At 38.6% G+C, this 21,576-nt stretch overlaps 7 protein-coding genes across 7 annotated transcripts; all 7 read right to left on the bottom strand.

The window, feature by feature from the left end:
* Positions 1–781: 781 nt before the first annotated feature.
* On the bottom strand, positions 782–2,644 carry LOC122532485 (odorant receptor 4-like). Its single transcript, XM_043661276.1, has 5 exons — positions 1,842–2,644; positions 1,674–1,773; positions 1,256–1,366; positions 1,024–1,179; positions 782–905 (listed from the first exon to the last, which is right to left on the bottom strand). The coding sequence occupies exons 1-5, from the start codon at positions 2,642–2,644 to the stop codon at positions 855–857; spliced, it is 1,221 nt and encodes a 406-aa protein (XP_043517211.1). The 3' UTR covers positions 782–854.
* An 804-nt stretch (positions 2,645–3,448) lies between these two features.
* LOC122532437 (odorant receptor 4-like) lies at positions 3,449–5,184 on the bottom strand. The gene is made up of 5 exons (XM_043661207.1): positions 4,346–5,184; positions 4,176–4,275; positions 3,818–3,928; positions 3,586–3,741; positions 3,449–3,518 (listed from the first exon to the last, which is right to left on the bottom strand). Exons 1-5 carry the CDS (start codon positions 5,146–5,148, stop codon positions 3,468–3,470), a joined length of 1,221 nt encoding a protein of 406 aa, XP_043517142.1. The 5' UTR covers positions 5,149–5,184; the 3' UTR covers positions 3,449–3,467.
* A 708-nt stretch (positions 5,185–5,892) lies between these two features.
* LOC122532484 (odorant receptor Or2-like) lies at positions 5,893–8,722 on the bottom strand. The gene is made up of 6 exons (XM_043661275.1): positions 8,713–8,722; positions 7,014–7,965; positions 6,842–6,941; positions 6,313–6,423; positions 6,081–6,236; positions 5,893–6,012 (listed from the first exon to the last, which is right to left on the bottom strand). Exons 1-6 carry the CDS (start codon positions 8,720–8,722, stop codon positions 5,962–5,964), a joined length of 1,380 nt encoding a protein of 459 aa, XP_043517210.1. The 3' UTR covers positions 5,893–5,961.
* LOC122532428 (odorant receptor 4-like) lies at positions 8,722–10,971 on the bottom strand. Its single transcript, XM_043661197.1, has 5 exons — positions 10,169–10,971; positions 9,730–9,829; positions 9,461–9,571; positions 8,838–8,993; positions 8,722–8,772 (listed from the first exon to the last, which is right to left on the bottom strand). Exons 1-5 carry the CDS (start codon positions 10,969–10,971, stop codon positions 8,722–8,724), a joined length of 1,221 nt encoding a protein of 406 aa, XP_043517132.1.
* An 802-nt stretch (positions 10,972–11,773) lies between these two features.
* Positions 11,774–13,681, bottom strand: LOC122532483 (odorant receptor 82a-like). The gene is made up of 5 exons (XM_043661274.1): positions 12,897–13,681; positions 12,680–12,779; positions 12,161–12,271; positions 11,914–12,069; positions 11,774–11,840 (listed from the first exon to the last, which is right to left on the bottom strand). The coding sequence occupies exons 1-5, from the start codon at positions 13,679–13,681 to the stop codon at positions 11,790–11,792; spliced, it is 1,203 nt and encodes a 400-aa protein (XP_043517209.1). The 3' UTR covers positions 11,774–11,789.
* Positions 13,682–16,643: 2,962 nt separating this feature from the next.
* Positions 16,644–18,702, bottom strand: LOC122532481. The gene is made up of 5 exons (XM_043661273.1): positions 17,894–18,702; positions 17,728–17,827; positions 17,006–17,116; positions 16,767–16,922; positions 16,644–16,694 (listed from the first exon to the last, which is right to left on the bottom strand). Exons 1-5 carry the CDS (start codon positions 18,700–18,702, stop codon positions 16,644–16,646), a joined length of 1,227 nt encoding a protein of 408 aa, XP_043517208.1.
* A 1,400-nt stretch (positions 18,703–20,102) lies between these two features.
* LOC122532480 lies at positions 20,103–21,201 on the bottom strand. Its single transcript, XM_043661272.1, has 3 exons — positions 20,349–21,201; positions 20,191–20,290; positions 20,103–20,141 (listed from the first exon to the last, which is right to left on the bottom strand). The coding sequence occupies exons 1-3, from the start codon at positions 21,155–21,157 to the stop codon at positions 20,103–20,105; spliced, it is 948 nt and encodes a 315-aa protein (XP_043517207.1). The 5' UTR covers positions 21,158–21,201.
* Positions 21,202–21,576: the final 375 nt, after the last annotated feature.

Genomic DNA, 21,576 nt, shown 5'->3' with positions numbered 1-21,576 from the left:
TTTCAACTCTTGTTCGCGGATCGATTCGTCTAGTCGATTGAGTTTACTTTCGAAGTAATATCATCTAGGGTAAGTCTATGTTTGCAAGCTTCTTATAATCGAATATATGTGCAAAGTTTATCATCGATTTAGTCTATAACTTAATGTCAGCTTCAGCATATAGCCTTATCTCTGAAACGTCTAATTTAATGATTAGACCATTCTACTACTTGTTGCAGCACGTGGGAACACACAATGTGCACATATTGTAACATAATCCCTTGGGCGGTTTATTGCTTCTTATAGCAAATCAAGTAGTACGTGGTTCATACAGGATTAAATTTTTACGATCTTTGTAAAATTAACTTTGGAAATGTATCTTTTGAACTATGTTGAGATAAATGTGTGTTTTATTTCCAATATATTTATCGTCAAAAGATGCTGTAAGATTCTTATATGTTAAAGGTGGTGGATCAAAAATTGTTACTTTCTTCATTAAAGATGATTCATATTTGAAGGTTTCGCCATCAGTCCGATTCATTTCTACAATTTCAAAATGTTCTATTGGTACGAGATATATTTCGATTTTATCTATTATGATTTTATTCATGAATCATAATGATGGAAATGATTGAAGAAAATGATACTCAAATGCCATGATAGTAAATATAATATATCTGATTGTCAGTAAATTTTAACAGCGTGGTAATTTCATAATTTCCACAGCAGCATGTTGAACCATGATCAGTTTGAACCTAACTTTGAAATACTATCTGAGGATATTGGTAGACAAATTATATTTGATATATTTGTTGCAAATCTTTATCTCCTACGTCTTACAATTTTTATGCAGGTTCTACTAGTTGTGCAGATTGTCATGATACTTGTCGCAATAGATTAAAGTACGCAAACGTCAGTTTTATTACCTGAAATGGTTATGGTTTCCTAAGTAAAGGTAGTATATTCTAGTGTATATGTAAGTATGTAAGTATATTCTTCGTATATATGACTTACATACTTACATACTTCGTATATATAACTTACATCGCCGAATGTGTTTATGGACATGTGGGTCATTTTCCCAGCAGTAATCTTGATCACAGAATTTGATCTTGAGATGATCAAAATCAAGTTAAGCATGTCTTTGTTGGGCAGATAATACCAGTTTGTCGCATACACCACGTCGCCAATCTTTCTGCACTGTTTGACATTTTGGATGATGAATGTTAGTCGAACATTAATTATATTTAATTTATCAGATTATTTCATCTGTCACCTGTTCTGTTAATATATCACCGATATAACACAGTATGAAGATATTGAAACTCAGGGATATTATTATAATGATAAACGCGGATGCGCTTTGAACATTATCGTTGGCCCAGTCCTGAAAGAAGAAAAACATCAATGTTAGTCGAATCAATTTTCTCTACACTATTTGGATTACGGAATTTAAAGAAGGACGAAGTGAAAATTGTGAAAGTATTTCAAATCGAAAATTTTAAATTGAAAAAGTATTTCAGTTACGATAGAGTGTTGAACACAGAAATTATTCGGACTAAAGGAAAAAAATCACAAACTAAAGAGTTCCAACTTCGTAGGCTTCGTAAGAATATTCAATTATAGAAAGATATGTAGAAACGAATAACAAATGTACAAATGTCACAACGTTTACATCCTTCGTCTTTACGTACTGTGATAATGAAATACCCAAGCATGGATATTTCAAGTTTGCTTTTCTGCATTTCGATGAAGCAGAATCCAGTCATTACATTCTCGATGCCTGCTACGAAACTGCAGTCAATATGCTCATGAAAATACTTGCATCAAAATTCTCGGAAAAATTCAGAAATAAACCTTACCTCAACACTTTGATATGATACTCGACGATCTCACCTATTTCGTTTAACTCAAGGTTGTTCTTCTCGTCTTTAGGCCGATTCATAAATTCCTTGATCCACGTCATCAAGATGGTCAATTGACCACAGGCGTGAGACGTGAACACGACACCGATGCTAAGAGCGCCGAGAGCGCTCATATTCGCAATCCACCCAGACATAAATTGTAGAGCGAAGACTATTTCGTACGTCGGGCTGGTATCAAACGGAATTAAATTCTTATACACAGCACAGGGTAACACACGAATGATTTTGGTCTGATTTCCGATTATGATGGTTTCCCTGGCGACCACTTTCCCCACGTAGTACGTCAACATGCCGCTTTGCATGAAAAAAATGCGAACAGCGGCGACCAGACGCCCGATTTTGGCGTGCTTCATCATCACGCGTAAGTGTTCTGGTCTTTTTACTTCTTTCCAGTCAGTTTGCATATGACGGATGCAATATTGAATGTCCCTGCTTTGCAGCAGTAAATTCGTGTAATTGATGCCACCGAAGATCCAGTGACTGAGAATACCAAATTTTTCTAGCTTCGCGTAAACAGTCTCATCTTCGAAAATAAGGTGGAGTATGCAAGGGATCACGGTGAATAACACGAGGCCATAACAGAGAGTGACTAAAAGAAACGAAATAATCCTATCGCATCTGGATGTTGATGTGAACGCCGGCCAGGCGCCTATTGGTTTTAGTAACCATCGATTTAACTGCAAGCTGTAGTCGCTCGGACTATCAAGAGTTTTTTCTGTTGTTGCGGGGTTGTTCGCCATCGTGTGCACCAAAGTTGCGGAAACGACTGAACTGAATGGTTTGCACGAGACGAGCGTGTGTTCATTATGTTGTACAACGCTTGCGCAAAGTGTTCCAAGCGATCACATATCGATCGATTTGTCTAGTCTGTCTTCGTAACTTGTTGCGGTTGCACGTGAATGTGAACGTTTCGAAGATGCTGTCACGTAACGCGAAGACCGTTTGTGTCGTTCAATGGATTTATTCGAAATATGGGGAGATTTGTGAAATTCTCAGCAAATAATCTCATTCTGAGAATTTTTTAAATATCGGGCGCAGGTAAATTTTGCAGTTCTGTTCTGTTTGTAATTCAAAAAGTGCATTAAAGATTGAGATGTTTCAAACGAAACGATCTTTTCGAGCCTCATATTGAAGAAAAACGTGAGCCATACATAAATTGATATTAAAGGTTGAAATGAAATTACTTATCATACTATATCATATTGGTCACAAGTTGACTTGTCGTCGTGATACGATGTTGTTAAATAGATGGAGAGGATTGTCAGTTCATTCTCTGTGTGTATAGAAACACTTGCTCAAATATTTGTTCATGAATAGGATAATTATACCTAAATAAATGTTCAAAGTATCAACTCTCACGTTGGCGACGTAATAATAAGAATTTTTTAATTTTATAATTTCTACACTGATATATTGCAACATTAACAATTATAACCTCGGTTTGAAGTACAATTTAAGAATGCTGGTACAAAAGTGATATGCGATATATTTGTGCAAACCTTCATGTAAACCATCTTAAATCGTACGATTTCACGCGCAAATTTTAATAACTGTTGCATGTTGTCATGTCACTTGCCTTAGTAGATTAAGGTAAGCGAATGTCGTTTTCATTACCTGCAATGACAATAGTTTCCATAAAAGTAGGATGTTCTACTAGTAAATGTCCAAGCATATGACTTACATCGCCGAATGTGTTTATGCACATGTGAGTCATTTTCCCAGCAGTAACCTTGATCATGGAATTTGATCTTGAGATGATCAAAATCAAGTTAAGCATGTCTTTGTTGGGCAGATAATACCAGTTTGTCGCATACACCACGTCGCCGATCTTTTTGCACTGTTTGGCAATTTGGATGATGAATGTTAGTCGAACATTAATCATATTTAATTTATCAGATTATTTCATCTGTCACCTGTTCTGTTATTATATCACCGATGTAACACAGTATGAATATATTGAAACTCAGGGACACCATTATAATGAAAAACGTGATTGCGCTTTGAACATCATCGTTGGCCCAGTCCTGAAAGGAAAAGAACATCAGTATTAGTCGAATCAATTTTCTTTACACTATTTGGATTACGGAATTTAAAGAAGAACGAAGTAAAATTGTTAAAGTATTTCAGTTACGTTAGAGTATTGACACACAAATTATTCGAACTAAAGGAAAAAAAATCACAAACTAAAAAGTTCCAACTTCGAAAGAATATTCAGTCGTAAAAGCAAATGTAGAAATGGATAACATGTTTACATCTTTCATCTTTACGTACTGTGACAATATAGTATCCAAGCATGGATATTTCAAGTTTGCTTTTTTGTAGTTCGATGAAGCAAAATTCAGTCATCACATTCTCGATACCTGCTACGAAACTGCAGTCAATATGCACATGAAAATACTCGCACATCAAAATTCTCCCAAGAATTCAGAAATAAACCTTACCTCAACACCTTCAGATGATACTCGACGATCTCACCTATTTTGTTAAACTCAAGGTTGTTCTTCTCGTCTTTAGGTCGATTCACAAATTCCTTGATCCACGTCATCAAGATGGTCAATTGGCCACGAGCGTGAGCCGCGAACACGGCACCGATACTAACAGCGCCAACAGCGCACGAATTCACAATCAAGCCGGACACAAGTTGCACAGCGAGGACTATTTCGTACGTTGGACTAGCGTGAATGGGAATTAAATTCTTATACACGGCACAGGGTAACATGTGAATGACTTTCGTTTGGTTTCCAATGGTGATGGTCTGCGTGGTGGACACTGTCACCATGCAGTAAACCAAGACGCCACTTTGCATGAAAGCAGCGCAAAAGGCGGCAATGAAACGACCGATTTTGGCGTATTTCATCATCACACGTAAATCTTCTGGCCTTGTCGCTGCTTTCCAATCAGTCTGCATATGACTGATACAATAACGAATATCTTTCCTTCGTAGAAGTAGATTCGTGTAATTGATGAATCCGACGACCCAGTGACTGAATGGGCCGAGTGTCTTCAGCTTTATGTAAGTACTTTCATCTTCGAGAACAAGATGGAATATACAAGGGACCACGGTGAACAGTATGAGGCCGTAACAGAGACTGACTATGATGAACGAAATGATCCTATCGCATCTCGATGTTGATGTGGACGCTGGCCAGGCACCTATTGGTTTTAATAACCATCGATTTAACTGCAAACTGTAGTCGCTCGGGCTATTAAGAATTTTTTCTGTCGTTACGGAGTTGTTCGTCATCGCGTCCACCAAAGTTGTGGAAACAACTGAATTGAATATTTTGCACGAGACGAGTGCGTGTTGTACAACGCCTGCGCAAAGTTTTCCAAGCGATTACAAACCGATCGATTTGTCTAGTCTGTCTTCACAACTTGTTGCGGCTGCACGCGAATGTGAACGTTTAGAAGACGCTGTCACATCACGCGGAGACCGTTCGTGTCGTTCAATAGATTTATTCGAAATATGGAGAGATTTGTGAAATTCTTAGTGAATAATTTGGAAGTACGAATAATCTCACTCTGAGAATTTTTTAAATATCGGGCTCAGGTAAATTTTGCAGTTCTGTTCTGTTTGTAATTCAAAGAGTGCATTAAAGATTGGGATGTTTCAAACGAAACGATCTTTTCGAGCGTCATATTGAAGAAAACAAGGATTATACACAAATTGATATTAAAAGTTCAAATAAAATTACTGTTGATCATAATTTGATTTGTCGTCGTGAAACGATGTTAAATAGATGGAGAGGATTATCAGTTCATTTTCTGTGTGTATAGAAACATTTGCTCAAATATTTTAGATATTTGTCCATAAATACAATAAATATACCTACATAAATTTTCAGAGTATCAACTCTTACGTTGGCGATGTAATAATTAGACTTTTGTAATTTTATGATTTCCACACTGATATATTGCAACATTAACAATTATAACCTCGGTTTGAAGTACAATTTAAGAATATTGGTACAAAAGTGATATGCGATATATTTGTGCAAACCTTCGTGTCTGAAATCGTACGATTTCACGCGCAAATTTTAATAGCTGTTGCATGTTGTCATGTCACTTGTCTTAGTAGATTAAGGTAAGCGAATGTCGTTTTCATTACCTGCAATGACAATAGTTTCCATAAAAGTAGGATGTTCTACTAATAAATGTACCAAGCATATGACTTACATCACCGAATGTGTTTATGCACATGTGAGTCATTTTCCCCGCAGTAATCTTGATCGTGGAATTTGATCTTGAGATGATCAAAATCAATTTAAGCATGTCTTTGTTGGGCAGATAATACCAGTTTGTCGCATACACCACGTCGCCAATCTTTTTGCACTGTTTGACATTTTGGATGATGAATGTTAGTCGAACATTAATCATATTTAATTTATCAGATTATTTGATCTGTCACCTGCTCTGTTAATATGTCACCGATGTAACACACTGTGAAAATGTTGAAACCCATGGATACCATTATCATGAAATAGGTAGTCAGATTTCGAACGTCGCGTTCGTCCCATTCCTGAACAAAAATATTGTTGTTATTGAATCAATTGTCCCTATATCATTTGAATTGTGGAATTTAAAACAACACAATACAAAGAAAAATTGCACTTTAACACGCTTGGATAAAAATATGTGATATGTACGCTTACAATCGGTGTTGAAAGAATTTTATTTTAAAAAAGTATTGCGAGATGAAGGTAATCAAATTTACAAAAATTATGTTTATTTACTGCAGGTTATATACTACCCAAGAGATTTGAACAGTGAACGTGTTAAATCCAGTATTTCAATTATAATAACTGGAGTATTGAGATACAAATTACTTGGATTGAAACAAGAAATCACAGAGTAAGAAGGATAATTCGGATATTCAAATCAATTACAGGAACACACAACACTGACACACCACATCTACATCATTCATCTTTACGTACTGTAAGAATATAATATCCAAGCATGGATATGTCAAGTTTGCTTTTCAGCAGTTCCAAGAAGCAAAATTGTGTCAACACTTTCTCGATACCTCCTATGAAACTGCGATCAATATGCACATGAAAACACCCGCATCGAAATCTCCCTGTCGCAAGATTCAAAAATTTATCTTACCTCAGCACCTTGAGATGATACTCGACGATCTCACCTATGTCGTTAAACCCGTCGTTGTCCTTTCGATCTTTCGGTCGATTCACAAATTCGTTGATCCACGTCATCAAGATGGTCAATTGGCCACGCGCGTGAGCCGCGAAAACGGCACCGATGCTAATAGCGCCGACAGCGCTCGAATTCACGATAAATCCCGACAGGAATTGCGTAGCGAGGACGATTTCGTTTGTCGGACTGGTGTGAATCGGAATGAAGTTCTTATACACGGCACAGGGTAGCATACGAATGATCTTGGTCTGGTTACCGACTATGATTGTCTGCGTGGCGAACGCTGTCACCATGCAGTACATCAGGACGCCACTTTGCATGAAAGCAGCGCAAAAGGCGGCGATGAAACGGCCGATTTTAGCGTATTTCATCATCACGCGTAAATCTTCTGGTCTTCTTACCGCTTTCCAGTCAGTTTGCATGTGACGGATACAATATTGAATGTCCCTGCTTCGCAGCAGTAAATTGGTGTAATTAATGCCGCCGATAAACCAGTGACTGAGAGGACCGAACGTCTTTAGCTTTATGTAAATCGTTTCATCTTCGAGAACAAGGTGGAATATACAAGGGATGACGGTGAACGATATGAGACCGTAACAGAGACTGACTAACGTAAACGAAATGATCCTATCGGATCTCGATGTTGACGTGGACGCTGGCCAGGCACCGATTGGTTTTAATATCCATCGATTTAACTGCAAACTGTAGTCGCTCGGGCTATCAAGAGTTTTTTCTGTTGTTACGGAGTTGTTCGTCATCGTGTCCATCAAAGTTGTGGAAACGACTGAATTGAATATTTTGCACGGGGCGAGTGTGTGTTCATCGTGTTGTACAACGCTTGCGCAGAGCTTTCCAAGCGATTGCAAACCGATCGATTTGTCTAGTCTGTCTTCACAACTTGTTGCGGCTGCACGCGAATGTGAACGTTTAGAAGATGCTATTAGGCTGTTTTGCGAAGTGCGATTTCTTCGTTCGATTTTATAGATTTATTTGAAATAGATGGGGATTTGTGAAATGTTTGAAAGTATGAGTCACTTCACTGTGGCAGTTAAATTTTTTTAAATCTCGATCTTAGTTAAATTCTTTACTCTATATTGTAGTTGAGAAATTGCTAGATATTAAAAATTGGCGTATTAAATGTTATGAATTTACTGCGAAATGTTGTGTATCGATTTGATCGGTCAATTTGTTGCAGTGATGAACACGGTTGCAGTCGAGAGGATTTTCATGGAAAAATTAACAGAAGCGACTGAATTTTTGATTTCAGTGAGTGAAGTAAAAGTTTGGCAGGAGGTTCTGTATAGTTTCAAGTATCAGGACTACGTTATTATATGTGCTGAAAATTTTGATCGAACTTCATTAGACAAATTTCCTTTGTACTTACATTGTTCTTAGAAAGTTACATGCATGCTTTTTTATTGAAAGAGTTGGCGAAAGTTGAATTTATAGCGAGTGATGCGAAATATAGTGGAATTGTTGGAAAATAATAATCAAATAACGAGGAAGGGGACAATCATACTTGCATCGTGATTTTTGTATTTCCTTACAGTTCTATAATTATAAAACGTTGAAGTTATTATTCCATGCAACATATTTTTTACTCTTTATATTTCAAATCTTATGAACAAATATGTGTGAAATATTTTCAGGATACCATTCTTCATCACGTCATTTGGCGCAAGAGATTCAAATACGCGAAACCGGTTTTTACCACCTGGAATCATGCAATATTTTATGTGAACAGGCACACAGGAATAAATTCAGAAATCATCAACTTACATCGCCGAATGTGTAAACGGACATATTGACCAATTTTCCGGCGGTGATGTGAACGACCACGCTCGATCGCGCAATAATCAAAACCAGGTCGAGAATCGTGTTAACAGGTAAATAGTACCAGTTCGTCATATAAACAACTTCACCAATTTTCCTGCACTGTGAACGAGAATTTGTTCAATGCATTTCACGTTCATTTATATCACTTAATATTAATATTAATATTTATTGTACAAGTGATAAATAGTTAAAGCATGAAATTTATGACAAAGAAGCTCAAAATGAAAGATATACATATTTATATATATATAAATAATAAATATATGTAATAATATATATATATATATATGTGTATGTATGTATAAAAAAATATATGTAAATATATGTAAAAAAATATATGTAAAAAATATATATATAAATAGATAAATAAATAAATAAATAAATATATATATATATATGTAAAATATATAAAATATATATATATATATGTAAAAAAAGCCATTCAAAAATGTATCGGTGTAAAATTGTGAATTATTCACTTTGATTGGTGGGATAGTTATTGTTAACGATTACATTATAATCGTTTATATTATCGATTGTATTAACGATATAATTTTCCCAGATACCTGCTCCGTTAATATTTCACCGATGTAACATATTATGAAAATGTTAAAACAGATCGAAATGAGCATCATGACGTACGTAGTTAAGTTCTGAATATCGCGGTCAGCCCATTCCTGAAAGAAATAAACTCGTTAGTTGGAAAGGAATAAAATTATTAGTTCAAAAATTAATCATTAAAGAAAAAAAAAAAAGGAAAAAGAAAAAAATTAATCCAGACCAAACTTATAAATCTGGAAAGAAATAGGCAAATAATAGTACATCGAGTATGTACCGTAAGTAGCCAGTAGCCAATTATGCATATATCCATCGTGCATCTGAACATCTCCAAAAAGTATATCTTATTCATCACAGCCTCGATGCACGATATAAAACTGCAATTAATACGTGACATGAAACCAAGCAACTATTATCAAGAAAGAATCTTAAAAAACGATCGAAAAAAGGTACGAGAATATTAACCTCTTGCGCTGGAATGACGTGCCACGCACGTCGAGAACATTTCCGCAACATTTTCTCAGTTTTAAGTATATTTAAATGCAACCCAGGCGAAACAAATGATGAGTTTATTACCTCTTAATAATTTCAATCCGGTGACATCGTACGCGACGAGTTCGAAAGGAAAAGAAAGCGACGAATTATTGTATACGGTTCGGTCACTCGTTACGGTCCGCGAACCAGTTGCCAGCGCAAGGGGTTGAAAAGGATCTTACTTTAGAGTCCGCAGATGACGTTCCACGATTACGCCAATTTCCTTGAAACCGCCAATTTTCGTCTGCTCCTTCGCCTCGTTGACAAACTCGGTGATCCATATCGTGATCACGTCCAGCTGGCCGCACGCGTGAGCAGCTAGAACAGCCGCAAGACTGAAAATGCCGACGGTGCTGGAGTTCGCGATAATAGCGGACCAGATTTGCAAAAAGACGACGATCTCGTTCGTTGGGCTCTCGTCGACGTTCAACAGCCTCCTGGACACCGCGCAAGGTAGCACGTGCAACACCCTCGTCTCGTTACCGATTTCTACCTCCACCGTGGTTAACGCCGTAACGAAACAAAAGCACAGAACGCCACCCTGCATGAAGATGGCGCACGAAGCAGCCACGTAACGACCGAATTTCGCGTTCCTCATCATCACCTGTTGATCCTTCTCCCTGGTCACTGTTCGCCAGTCGTCCTTTATGTGTTCCACGCACTCGCGTATTTCTCTGCTGTTCAGCAGTAGAGCGGTGTAATTAACGCTGCTGACGAACCAGTGACTCACCGGGCCCAGCGTCTTCAGCTTTACATAGACGGTCTCGTCGTTCTGAATCATCAGCAGCACGCTGGGGATCGCGGCTAGTATCACGGAGCTGTAGCAAACGACGTTCAGAATGAACGAAACGATCTTCTCGAGTCTCGTTGTGGAGGGAGACGAGGGCCACGCGCCGATCGGTTTCAAGAACCATCGGTTCAACTGGAGACTGTAGTCGCTGTTGCTGTTGCTGCTCGCTTCTGTGATCACGGTCCCGTTCGTCATCGTGGAATGAAGCAAGCGTTCGTTCATCGATAGAGTGAGGGTGCACGCAGTCGTTGAGAACGCTTGCGCGCCTTGTTTTTTTTTGTCTTAGGTGCATAGTCAACTGATCGATTCGTCTAGTCGGCAGAACTTATTCAGAAACTTGTTTGAAACAGTACGAAAGTATGTACACCTGGAAATTATCGGTTGCTGTCGTGTGAAGCGAACGCGGAGCGCGCACCGCAGTGAATTCGCATTCCTCTTTCTGATTCCGAGAGGATAGGTTCTTAAATTTTTAATAGAAGGTCGATGGTGATTTTGCGACTGATTTTACGCGTCACGGAATTATAATTGATTGTAATTGCAGTAGTAATTATAAGAAATTTTGTGACAAGGAATAATTTATTTTTGTTGGTGAGAATTTTCAACGAGTGAAAATTTTTAAACTTGATCAGTTTCATCGGACAGTTCTACATTTGCGAAACTGATTCGGTCTGTTCGTTTGGGAAAAATTCTTCTCGTGTATTTTTGTGATTTTAGTCACTAACCAGCGAAATATAGAATGAAAGCTAATTTATTTAAGCGTGGATGATTCAGGCGTGGATGTGAAAATTAAAGTTCATTGATTTTATGTCAGTTCTACATTTTATTCTTCGTTTTTTCAACAAGTTTTTCTATTTAAATATAAATGCTACAACGAACGAAGGAGAATCTAGGGGTATTTTAAAAAGTTAATTCTTGCGTGTATCTTACTATGTTGATAAAAACGTACCTCATCGCTGCGGCGCATCGTCTATAAAACTATGCGAGTAAAAAATTCCGTCAAAAGCGACATTTAATCATGTCATTTGTCGTAACAGATTCAAATATGCGAAACCAGTTTTTACCACCTGGAACGATGGGACATTTTACGGTGAAAAGGATTCATACAAGCACGAGTACATGACTGTCAGATCAACTTACATCACCGAACGTGTGCACGGACATGTCAACAAATTTTCCAGCAGTGATACGGACGAGCACATTTGATCGCGCGATGATCAAACTCAAGTCGAGGATTATTTTGCTCGGTAAGTAATACCAGTCAGTCATGTAAACTACTTCACCAATTTTCCTGCACTGTTTAAGAATTCAATTAATTCAGTTATCACGATTTTTAATCTGTTTCATTAATTCGTGCTATCAGATATTAACGGCGAGCTACCGATACCTGTTCTGTCAATATTTCACCTATGTAACATATCACGAATATGTTGAAACAGATTGAAATGTATATCATAATGTAGGTAGCGAGATTTTGAATATCCTGATCGGACCATTCCTAAAAGACAGAGAGAGAGAAATAAAGTAATTATGTACGAACGTGGATTTACAGTGGCTGCAAAAAATATTTGCACGTATTTTCGTTCTCTGTTGAAGCAAGGTTCTGTTTTATCAGGTTTTATTTTCACGGTGTTAAATTTTTATGGTTTTGTGAAACTAGTGCCAAATGAGATATGAAATTTAATATAATTTAATATTATATCATAAATTAATTATAATTTTCAATGAATTTTATAATTTATTAAAAAATTATTATAATTATTAAAATTATTATTATAATTTTTAATAAAATATTACTTTGACTTAATGAATATTCGATACTGTAATAAATAATGTGCAAATACTTGTTGTAGACGCTGCATATGCGACATAAATAATAATGAATAAAAGCACGTTTAATATATACCGAAAGAATGTAGTAGCTAAGGTTGCATATGTTCATGGTACATCTGAACATCTCCAAAAAGTATATTTTATTCATCACATTCTCGATATGGCCAATAAGACTGCAATTAACGTAATTAACTTACATGTAATGTCCACTCCCCCTTCACCAAAAAAAAAAAAAAAAAAGAAAGAAAGGAAAAGAAATCAACGAAAGAGAACGTAGGAAAAAACTTTACTTCAGTGTTCTCAAGTGTCGTTCCACGATAACTCCGAGCCCTTTAAAACCACCTGTCTTCCTGGATTCGTTGACGAACTCTGTGATCCATGCCATAACCACGTTCAACTGACCGCAAGCGTGAGCAGCTAGAACAGCTGCCAGGCTGAAAATGCTGGCTGTACTAGAGTTGGCAATAACAGACGCCCAAAATTGCACCAGGAGCATGATCTCGTTCGTTGGAGTTTCGTCGACGTTTACCAGTTTCTTGTACACTGTACAGGGCAACGCGTGCAACATCCTCGTCTCGTTTCCAACTCGGACCTCCACCGTGTTTAACGCTGTCACGAAGAAAAATCCGAGAACGCCACCCTGCATGAAAATGGCGCACGAAACCGCCACGTAGCGGCCAAACTTCGCGTTCCTCATCATCGTCTGTTGATCCTCATCCTTCGCCACTGTTCGCCAGTCATCCTCCATGTGTTCCACGCACCGTCGTATGTTTTTACTGTGCAGCAACAGGGCCGTGTAATTAATGCTGCTGACTATCCAATGACTCACAGGACCCAGTGACTTCACTTTCAAGTAAACGCTCTCGTCTTCCAGGAGCATCCGTAGCAGGCTGGGAATCGTGGCGAGTACTAAGGAGCTGTAGCAGGTGATGTTTAGAACGAACGAAAAGATCTTTTCGAGCCTCGTGGTGGAGGAAGACGAGGGCCATGCACCGATCGGTTTCAGAAGCCAACGGTTCAACTGTAGACTATAGTCGCTGTTAGCCTTACCGTTAGTCGCAGGTTGGTTTGTCATGGTGGAATGAAGTTGTCGTCGAGTGGAAAAGAGTATCATTACGTACCTGAGTGAGGAGTGTATAATAACACTTGCGCAACTTTGTACTTGTCGGTAGCGGTAGATATTCACGGATCGATTCGTCTAGTCGGTAGAGTTTATTTTCGGGACGATGCGAAAGTAAACTTGGAAATTATTGGTTTAATACCGTGCACGCAATGAGTTGTAGTTTCCTCTACGTTTTTCAGTCGTTTTTTGTCGTCGAACTGAGTTACGTGTGGAAGGGTTCAGTGCCTGTCTGTCGTTGGGGTGTGAACCCCCATGTCTGAGGTTTGGATTTAGTATTGTCGAAAGACTGGGACAACGTACAGTCTCAGTGAAATTACAGAATGCGAGGACAACACGAGTACTGACAAGATATCAAAGTGTGTTACGAAAGCTTTTGTATTTCAAATTCTACAACTTTACTTATTGAGGTATTCAGGTAAGGAATCGTTAAGAATTGGTTAATCACGTAATTTGAACCAATATATTGAGGTAGGCGAAGGCCAATCCCATCACCTGGAATAACAAGTTTCATAATTTTTTAAAGAGCGATGAACATCCTCAGACATAGGCAATAGTGTGACTTACATCACTAAACGTGTAAATAGACATCTGAATTATCTTCCCTGCAGTCAGTTGAATGACCATACTCGATCGTGTGATGATTAAAATCAAGTCGAGGATTTTCTTCACGGGCAAGTAGTATCAGTTTGTCATATAAACTATCTCACCAACATTCATGCACTGTCAACAATTCATTTGATTAATCGTCCATCAATTCCACAATGTTAGTTCATAGACATCTTCGTAAGGAGTCTCTGGTACCTGCGTTGTTAGAAGTTCACTGATGTAACATAGTACAAATGTGTTGAGAGTCACCGATGAAACTATCATAAAGTACGTAATGAGACTTCGAGCATCGTGATTGTGCCATTCCTAGAAACAGGCCATTCATATCTTCCGAAAATGATATGAAATTTGATTACAATTGAATTAGATATTTGGCGTTTTATTGCACTCATGTGGAATTGAAAGGTACAATAATATCTCTAGTGGTTCTTGTAATTATAAGCTGTAGAAATTGAGCCTCTCTTTAATTAGATTTAGGTTGAAGTTGATGAATTTACAAAAAAAAAAGGTTTTAGTTGGAACATTGAGTGTTTGTGAGATGTCAAATATGAACCTATTTTCACATGTATGATATGTGATATACAGGGTATTCCACCTTTTTGGATGAAACTTCGTTAGCATTTTCTGTTTCCCCTTCACATTTCATATTTTTTAAACAACTCTTTCCCAGAGAGCTCTCGCATTCTCTCTGTTGGTTTGTATCGGGAGTACCTGTTCCAAAAAGCTGGTGCTCCCTGTACATTCAGATACATACTTTATATCGTGTTACTCAACACGGTTGGGCAAACATTACTTTATACAACAAACATTACACGTATCTCATATTCCGTTACCATAACAGTGTAATATCCGAGCATAGATATAGCAAATATGCATCGAAACAACTCCGTCATGCATACCCAGGTCATGATGTTTTCTATACGTGCTACAAAACTGTAATTGATACAAATATAAACGACCACTCGCAGTCGAATCATCAGTCGATGAAAATGCCAAAGAATGATCATACTTCAGTATTCTCAGGTGATGTTGCACGATCTTTCCGATTTTTTTAAAGGGGCTGCCCTCCTGTTTGTTTCCAGACTCGTTCACGTAGTCGTTGATCCAGATCGCCAGCACGTTCAACTGACCGCACGTGTGGGCGGCTAGAACAGTCGCGAGGGTGTAGAATCCAATGCCGCCAGAGTCGGAGATGAATGCCGAGAAGAACTGCACCACGAGAACTATCTCGTTGGTCGGGCTCGTGTCGACTGGAATCATCTTGGTATAAACGGCGAGTGGTAACGAGCGGATGATTCTCGTCTCGTTACCAAATCGTACGACACGCGTGCGGCTCACGCCTACCATGCAGTACGCTATGACACCACTGTGCACAAATATCGCACATATGCTCGACACGAATCGGCCAAACTTCGCGCGCTTCAACATCACTTGTTGCTCGCTGTATTTTGTCACTATTCGCCAATTGGCTTCTATGTGTTTCACGCAGTCACCTATGCGTTTCCTTTGAAACAGCAGATTGGTGTAAGAGATCCCACCGACCAACCATGACCAATAGAAGCTCTTATTTTCCTATACAAGGTATCGTCTACGAATATTAAGTGAGCCACACTTAATTAGGATTATGCCAAACAGTAAATTTGCGTAGCAAAAGACAATCAGAATTACGGAGACGATTTTCTTGTACGTTGTGGTTGTGGAGAAATATGGCCAAGCACCGATCGGTTTTAGCAACCAGCGATTCAGTTGGATACTGTAGTCACTGTAGGTGTTACTTATACTGTTCGTTTCTATAGTTACCGGTTAGTTTGTCATGGTGAAGTGAAGTGGTAGTTTCACTCGCGAGAGTTTGCACGGAAACGTTTGCACGAGTTTTTTTTAGGTAATCGATTGTCGATCGATTAGTCTAGTCGGTAGAATTTTGCTTCTGGTTAATATGAAACTAGGTAGCAAACTTGAAAATTAATGGTTGCTGCCGTGCAACATGTGCATGCAATAAGTTATATTCTCTTCTATGTTTTTGTGGCTGTTTGTCGACGAAATGTTGCAAATATTATATGTGCAAAGCTGGCGTTGGTGCTGTGATTAGCGTGCGTACCCATCTCTGTGACTTGACCCTGACATCGTCGACCGACGTTAAGAAGAAAACTATAACGGCGAGGGGACGAAATGATAAAAAGCCGAGAAGATCGTAGACATTGGTTGAATAATTATAAGGCGATTAATTATAAGTCGTGTTTGTATTTCAAGTTCTACAACTGTACTTACTAAAAAATTCAGGTAAGGAATTCGTTATGAATTGGATTAATCACGTAATTTGAACCAATATATTGAGGTAAGCGAAGGCCAATCTCATCACCTGGAATAACAAGTTTCATAATTTTTCAAAGAGCGATGAACATCCTTGGACATAGGAAACAATGCGACTTACATCACCAAACGTGTAAATAGACATTTGAATTATCTTCCCCGCAGTCAGTTCAATGACCATACTCGATCGTACGATGATCAAAATCAAGTCGAGGATTTTTTTTACGGGCAAGTAATACCAGTTTGTCATATAAACTATCTCACCGACTTTCAGACACTGTTAACAAATTGTCATTCGATTAATCGTCGATTCCCCGGTACTGGTTGATAGACATCTTCGCGGTAATGAGTCTCTGGTACCTGTTCTGTTAGCAGTTCACCGATATAACACAATACAAATGTGTTGAAGGTCACTGATATAAATACTATAAAATACGTAGCGAGATTTCGAACATCGTGCTCGGACCACTCCTAGAAATAAGTACATTCATATTCTTGGGAAAAGTTTCGAATTATGTCAGGATTTATCGTTGATGTGTCAAATTATGGAAACAATGCAAATCTGATTCTAGAGTGATAGCGCGTGAAGTTTTGTGCAATACGCAAAGAGGGAGTATACAAATATGAAAAAATGCATAAAATATTCAACGTAAAATATATGCTGCAATCTTTAAGGAACAAATCTCCGTTTAATTTTGCTTACAAAAATGTAAATTTGCATGAAAGTACAAGATTCGAATATGAATGCTTACGAGTAATGCGACATGAAGCTATGTTTATATTTACGATGTAGAGAATGGTACGTATAAACAAGAAAAATAGTTGTTTAGAAATTTTGGTAAAAAGTTCTTTTTCTTAATATGGTAATCAGACATCTGCTTTCCTCATATCTTACATTTTTCTGACAATTCAATTTACTGCAATTTCAATCGTTTTCTTTATCTATTCTCACAAAACAAACCGTAAACTCTCGTTCGGGAATACACTCACGAAAATAGCTTCACATCGAATTGTTCATTGTCAGTCTAAAAGAATTAGCCATACGATAAATAGATACAGTATGTACATCTTGTACCATGTACCATAATAATAAAATACCCAACCATGCATATGGCCAATATGCATCTAAACAACTCCGTCATGCATACCCAGCTCATTATTTCTTCTATACGTGCTATAAAACTGTAATTAATACCAATTTAAATAACCACTTTCCAGGCATTAGTTGATAAAACGCAATAATCTTACTCCAATATTCTCAGGTGATGTTGCACGATCATCTCGATTCTTCTAAAGGAACCGTCTTCATTTTTGTCACGAGACTCGTTCACGTAGTCGTTGATCCAGATCGCCAGCACGTCCAATTGGCCGCAAGCGTGGGCGGCTAAAACGCTCGCGAGGACGTAGAATCCAATGCCGCCGGAGTCGGAGATGAATGCTGACAGAAACTGCATCACGATAACTATTTCGTTGGCTGGGCTCGTTTCCACTGGGATCATCTTGTTGTAAACACTGAGAGGCAACGTACGGAACGTTCTCGTCTCGTTACCGATATCAATGGTTTGCGTATTGGACGCGCTTACTATACAGTACGACATCGCGCCACTGTGCACGAAGATCGCGCATATGATGGACACGTATCGGCCAAACTTGGCGCGTTTCAACATTACTTGTTGCTCGCTGTCTTTCGTCACTATTCGCCAATCGGCTTCCATGTGTTCCACGCAGTCACCTATGCGTCTACCTTGAAACAGTAGATTCGTGTAACTGATCCCACCGATCAACCAGTGACCCATAGTACCGAACACCCTTATTTTACTGTACAAGATATCATCTACGAAGATTAAGTGGGCCACACAGGGGATTATGCTGAACAGTAAAATAGCGTAGCAAAGGACGATCAGAATTACGGAGACAATTTTTTCGTACGTTGTGGTTGTGGAGAAGTATGGCCAAGCACCGATCGGTTTTAGAGACCAGCGATTCAGTTGGATACTGTAGTCAATGTAAGCGTTACTTACACTGTTCGCTTCTATACTCACCGGTTGGTTTGTCATGGTGAAGTGAAGTGGTAGTTTCACATGCGACAGTTTGCACGAAAACGCTTGCGCAAGTTTTTTTTTTTTTAGGTAGTCGTTCGTCGATCGATTCGTCTAGTCGGTAGAATTTTGTTTCTGCTTAATATGAAACTAGGTAGCAAACTTGGAAATTATTGGTTACAGCCGTGCAACATGTGCATGCAATAAGTGATATTCTCTTGTATGGTTGTGTGCACGTGCAAAGTTGACAGTTGGTGCTGTGATTAGCTTGCGCATCCACCTCTGGGACTTGACCGTCATATCGTTGAATAACGTTACGAAGGAAACTATAACGCGGCGTGGGAACGAAATGGTAAAACGTCGAGGAGAACGCAGATGTTGATCGAGTAATCAAAGGACGTTAAGCCGCGTTACATCTGTCTGTATTTCAATTTCTACAACTTCACCTACAAAAGTATACAAGTAAAAAGAAATTTGTTAATAGTTTGTTAATCACGTCATTCGCAACAACACATTCAGATACGCAAAGGCCAATCTCATCACCTGGAATAACAAGTTTTTATAATTTTTCAAAGGGCGATGGATATCCTCGGATGTGGGAAATAATACTACTTACATCACCAAACGTGTGAATAGACATCTGAATTATCTTCCCCGCAGTCAGCTGAATAACTATACTTGATCGTGCGATGATCAAAATCAAGTCGAGGATTTTCTTTACGGGCAAGTAGTACCAGTTTGTCATATAAACTATCTCACCGACTTTCAGACACTGTTAACAATGCATTCGATTAATCGTCGATTCCCCGGTGTTGGTTGATAGACATATTCGCGTTAATGAGTCTCTGGTACCTGTTTCGTTAGCAGTTCACCCATGTAGCACAATAGAAATGTGTTGAAAGTCGCTGATGCAAATATTATAAAATACGTAGCCAGAATTTTAACTTCGTGATCGGACCACTCCTAGAAATAAGTCCATTCACATTTTTGGGGAACGTTTCGAATTTCGTCAGGATTGATCGTTGGCGTGCCGTGAAAAATTTGTGGAAACGATGCAAATACGATTTTCAAGTTGTGTAAGAATTTCGATTGCGCTCGGAGTTTTATGCAATATGCGAAGAGAGAATTTCCCTTTAATTTTGCTTACAAAAATGTAAATTTGCATAAAAGTCCATGATTTAAATATGAATAATTACGAGTAATGAGACATGAAGCTATTTTTATATTTATGATGTAGACAAAAATAATGGTTCAAAATTTTGGTAAAAAGTTCTTTTGTTTTTCTTATTATAGCAATGAGCACATCTGCTTTTCTTCGCATCTTACATTTTTCTGATAAATTATTTTTATTGGAATCTTAGTCGTTTTCTTCATTTATTTTCACAAAACGAGCCGTAAAATCTCGTTCTAAAGGACACTCACAAAAATAGCTTCACATCGAATTGTTCAATATCGCTCTAAAAAAATTAGCCATACGATAAAAAGATACATTTATGTATTATGTACCATAATAATAAAATATCCAAGCATGCATATAGCCCATATGCATCTAAACAACTCCATCATGCATATCCAGCACATTATTTCTTCTATACGTGCTATAAAACTGTAATTAATACCAATATAAACAACCACTTTCGAGACGCTAGTCGAAATGATCTTACTTTAATATTCTCAGGTGATGTTGCACGATCATTTCCAGTCTTTTAATGGAAGTGCCCCTCATTTTGTCCCGAGATTCGTTCACGTAGTCGTTGATCCAGATTGCCAGCAGGTCCAATTGGCCGCAAGCGTGGGCGGCTAAAACACTCCCGAAGACGTAGAATCCAATGCCGCTGGAGTTGGAGATGAAGGCCGATAGAAACTGCATCGCGAAAACCAATTCGTTGGCAGGGCTCGTTTCCACAGGGATCATCTTGTTGTAAACATTGAGCGGCAACGTGCGGATCGTTCTCGTCTCGTTACCGATGTCAATGGTCTGTGTAATGGACCTGCTTACTATACAGTACGACAAGGTGCCACCGTGCACGAAGATCGCACATATGCTCGACACGTATCGGCCAAACTTGGCGCGTTTCAACATTACTTGTTGCTCGTTGCTTTTCGTCACTGTTCGCCAATCGGCTTCTATGTGTTTCACGCAGTCACCTATCCGTTTCCTTTGAAACAGCAGACTGGTGTAACAGATGCCACCGATCACCCAATGGCCCATAGGGCCGAATGCTCTTATTTTCTTGTACAAGATCTCATCTACGAAGATTAAGTGAGCGACACAGGGGATTATGCTGAACAGTAAACTTGCGTAGCATAGAACAATCAGAATTGCGGAGACGACTTTTTCGTACGTTGTGGTTGTGGAGGAATACGGCCATGCACCGATCGGTTTTAGAAACCAGCGATTCAGTTGGATACTGTAGTCACTGTAGGCGTTACTTACACTGTTCGCTTCTATAGCCACCGGTTGGTTTGTCATGGTGAAGTGAGGTCGTAGTTTCACTCGCGAGAGTTTGCACGGAGACGCTTGCGCAAGGTTTTTTTTTTTAGGTAATCGTTTATCGATCGATTCGTCTAGTCGGTAGAATTTTGTTTCTGCTTAATATGGAATTAGGTAACAAACTTGGAAATTATTGGTTGGTATCGTGGGTTATGTGCCGTTACGGTGAGTTATACTCTCTTCCATGTCTCCGTACGTGTTTGTAAACGAATTGTTAAAAGTGTTACCCGTGCAAAGCTGACAGTTGGTGCAGTCGTTTGCGTGCGTACCCACCTCTGGGACTTGACCCTGACATCGTCGAACGACGTTACGAAGAGAAATATGACGGCCAGGGAAACGAAATGATAAAACGCTGAGAAGATTGTAGACGTTGATCGAATAATCATAAGACTTTAAGC

The sequence above is a fragment of the Frieseomelitta varia genome, unplaced genomic scaffold, assembly GCF_011392965.1.
Source record: "Frieseomelitta varia isolate USP_RPSP 00005682 unplaced genomic scaffold, Fvar_1.2 scaffold_455, whole genome shotgun sequence".
Classification (NCBI taxonomy): Eukaryota; Metazoa; Arthropoda; class Insecta; order Hymenoptera; family Apidae; genus Frieseomelitta; species Frieseomelitta varia.
This window is presented reverse-complemented; position numbering and strand designations above follow the sequence as displayed.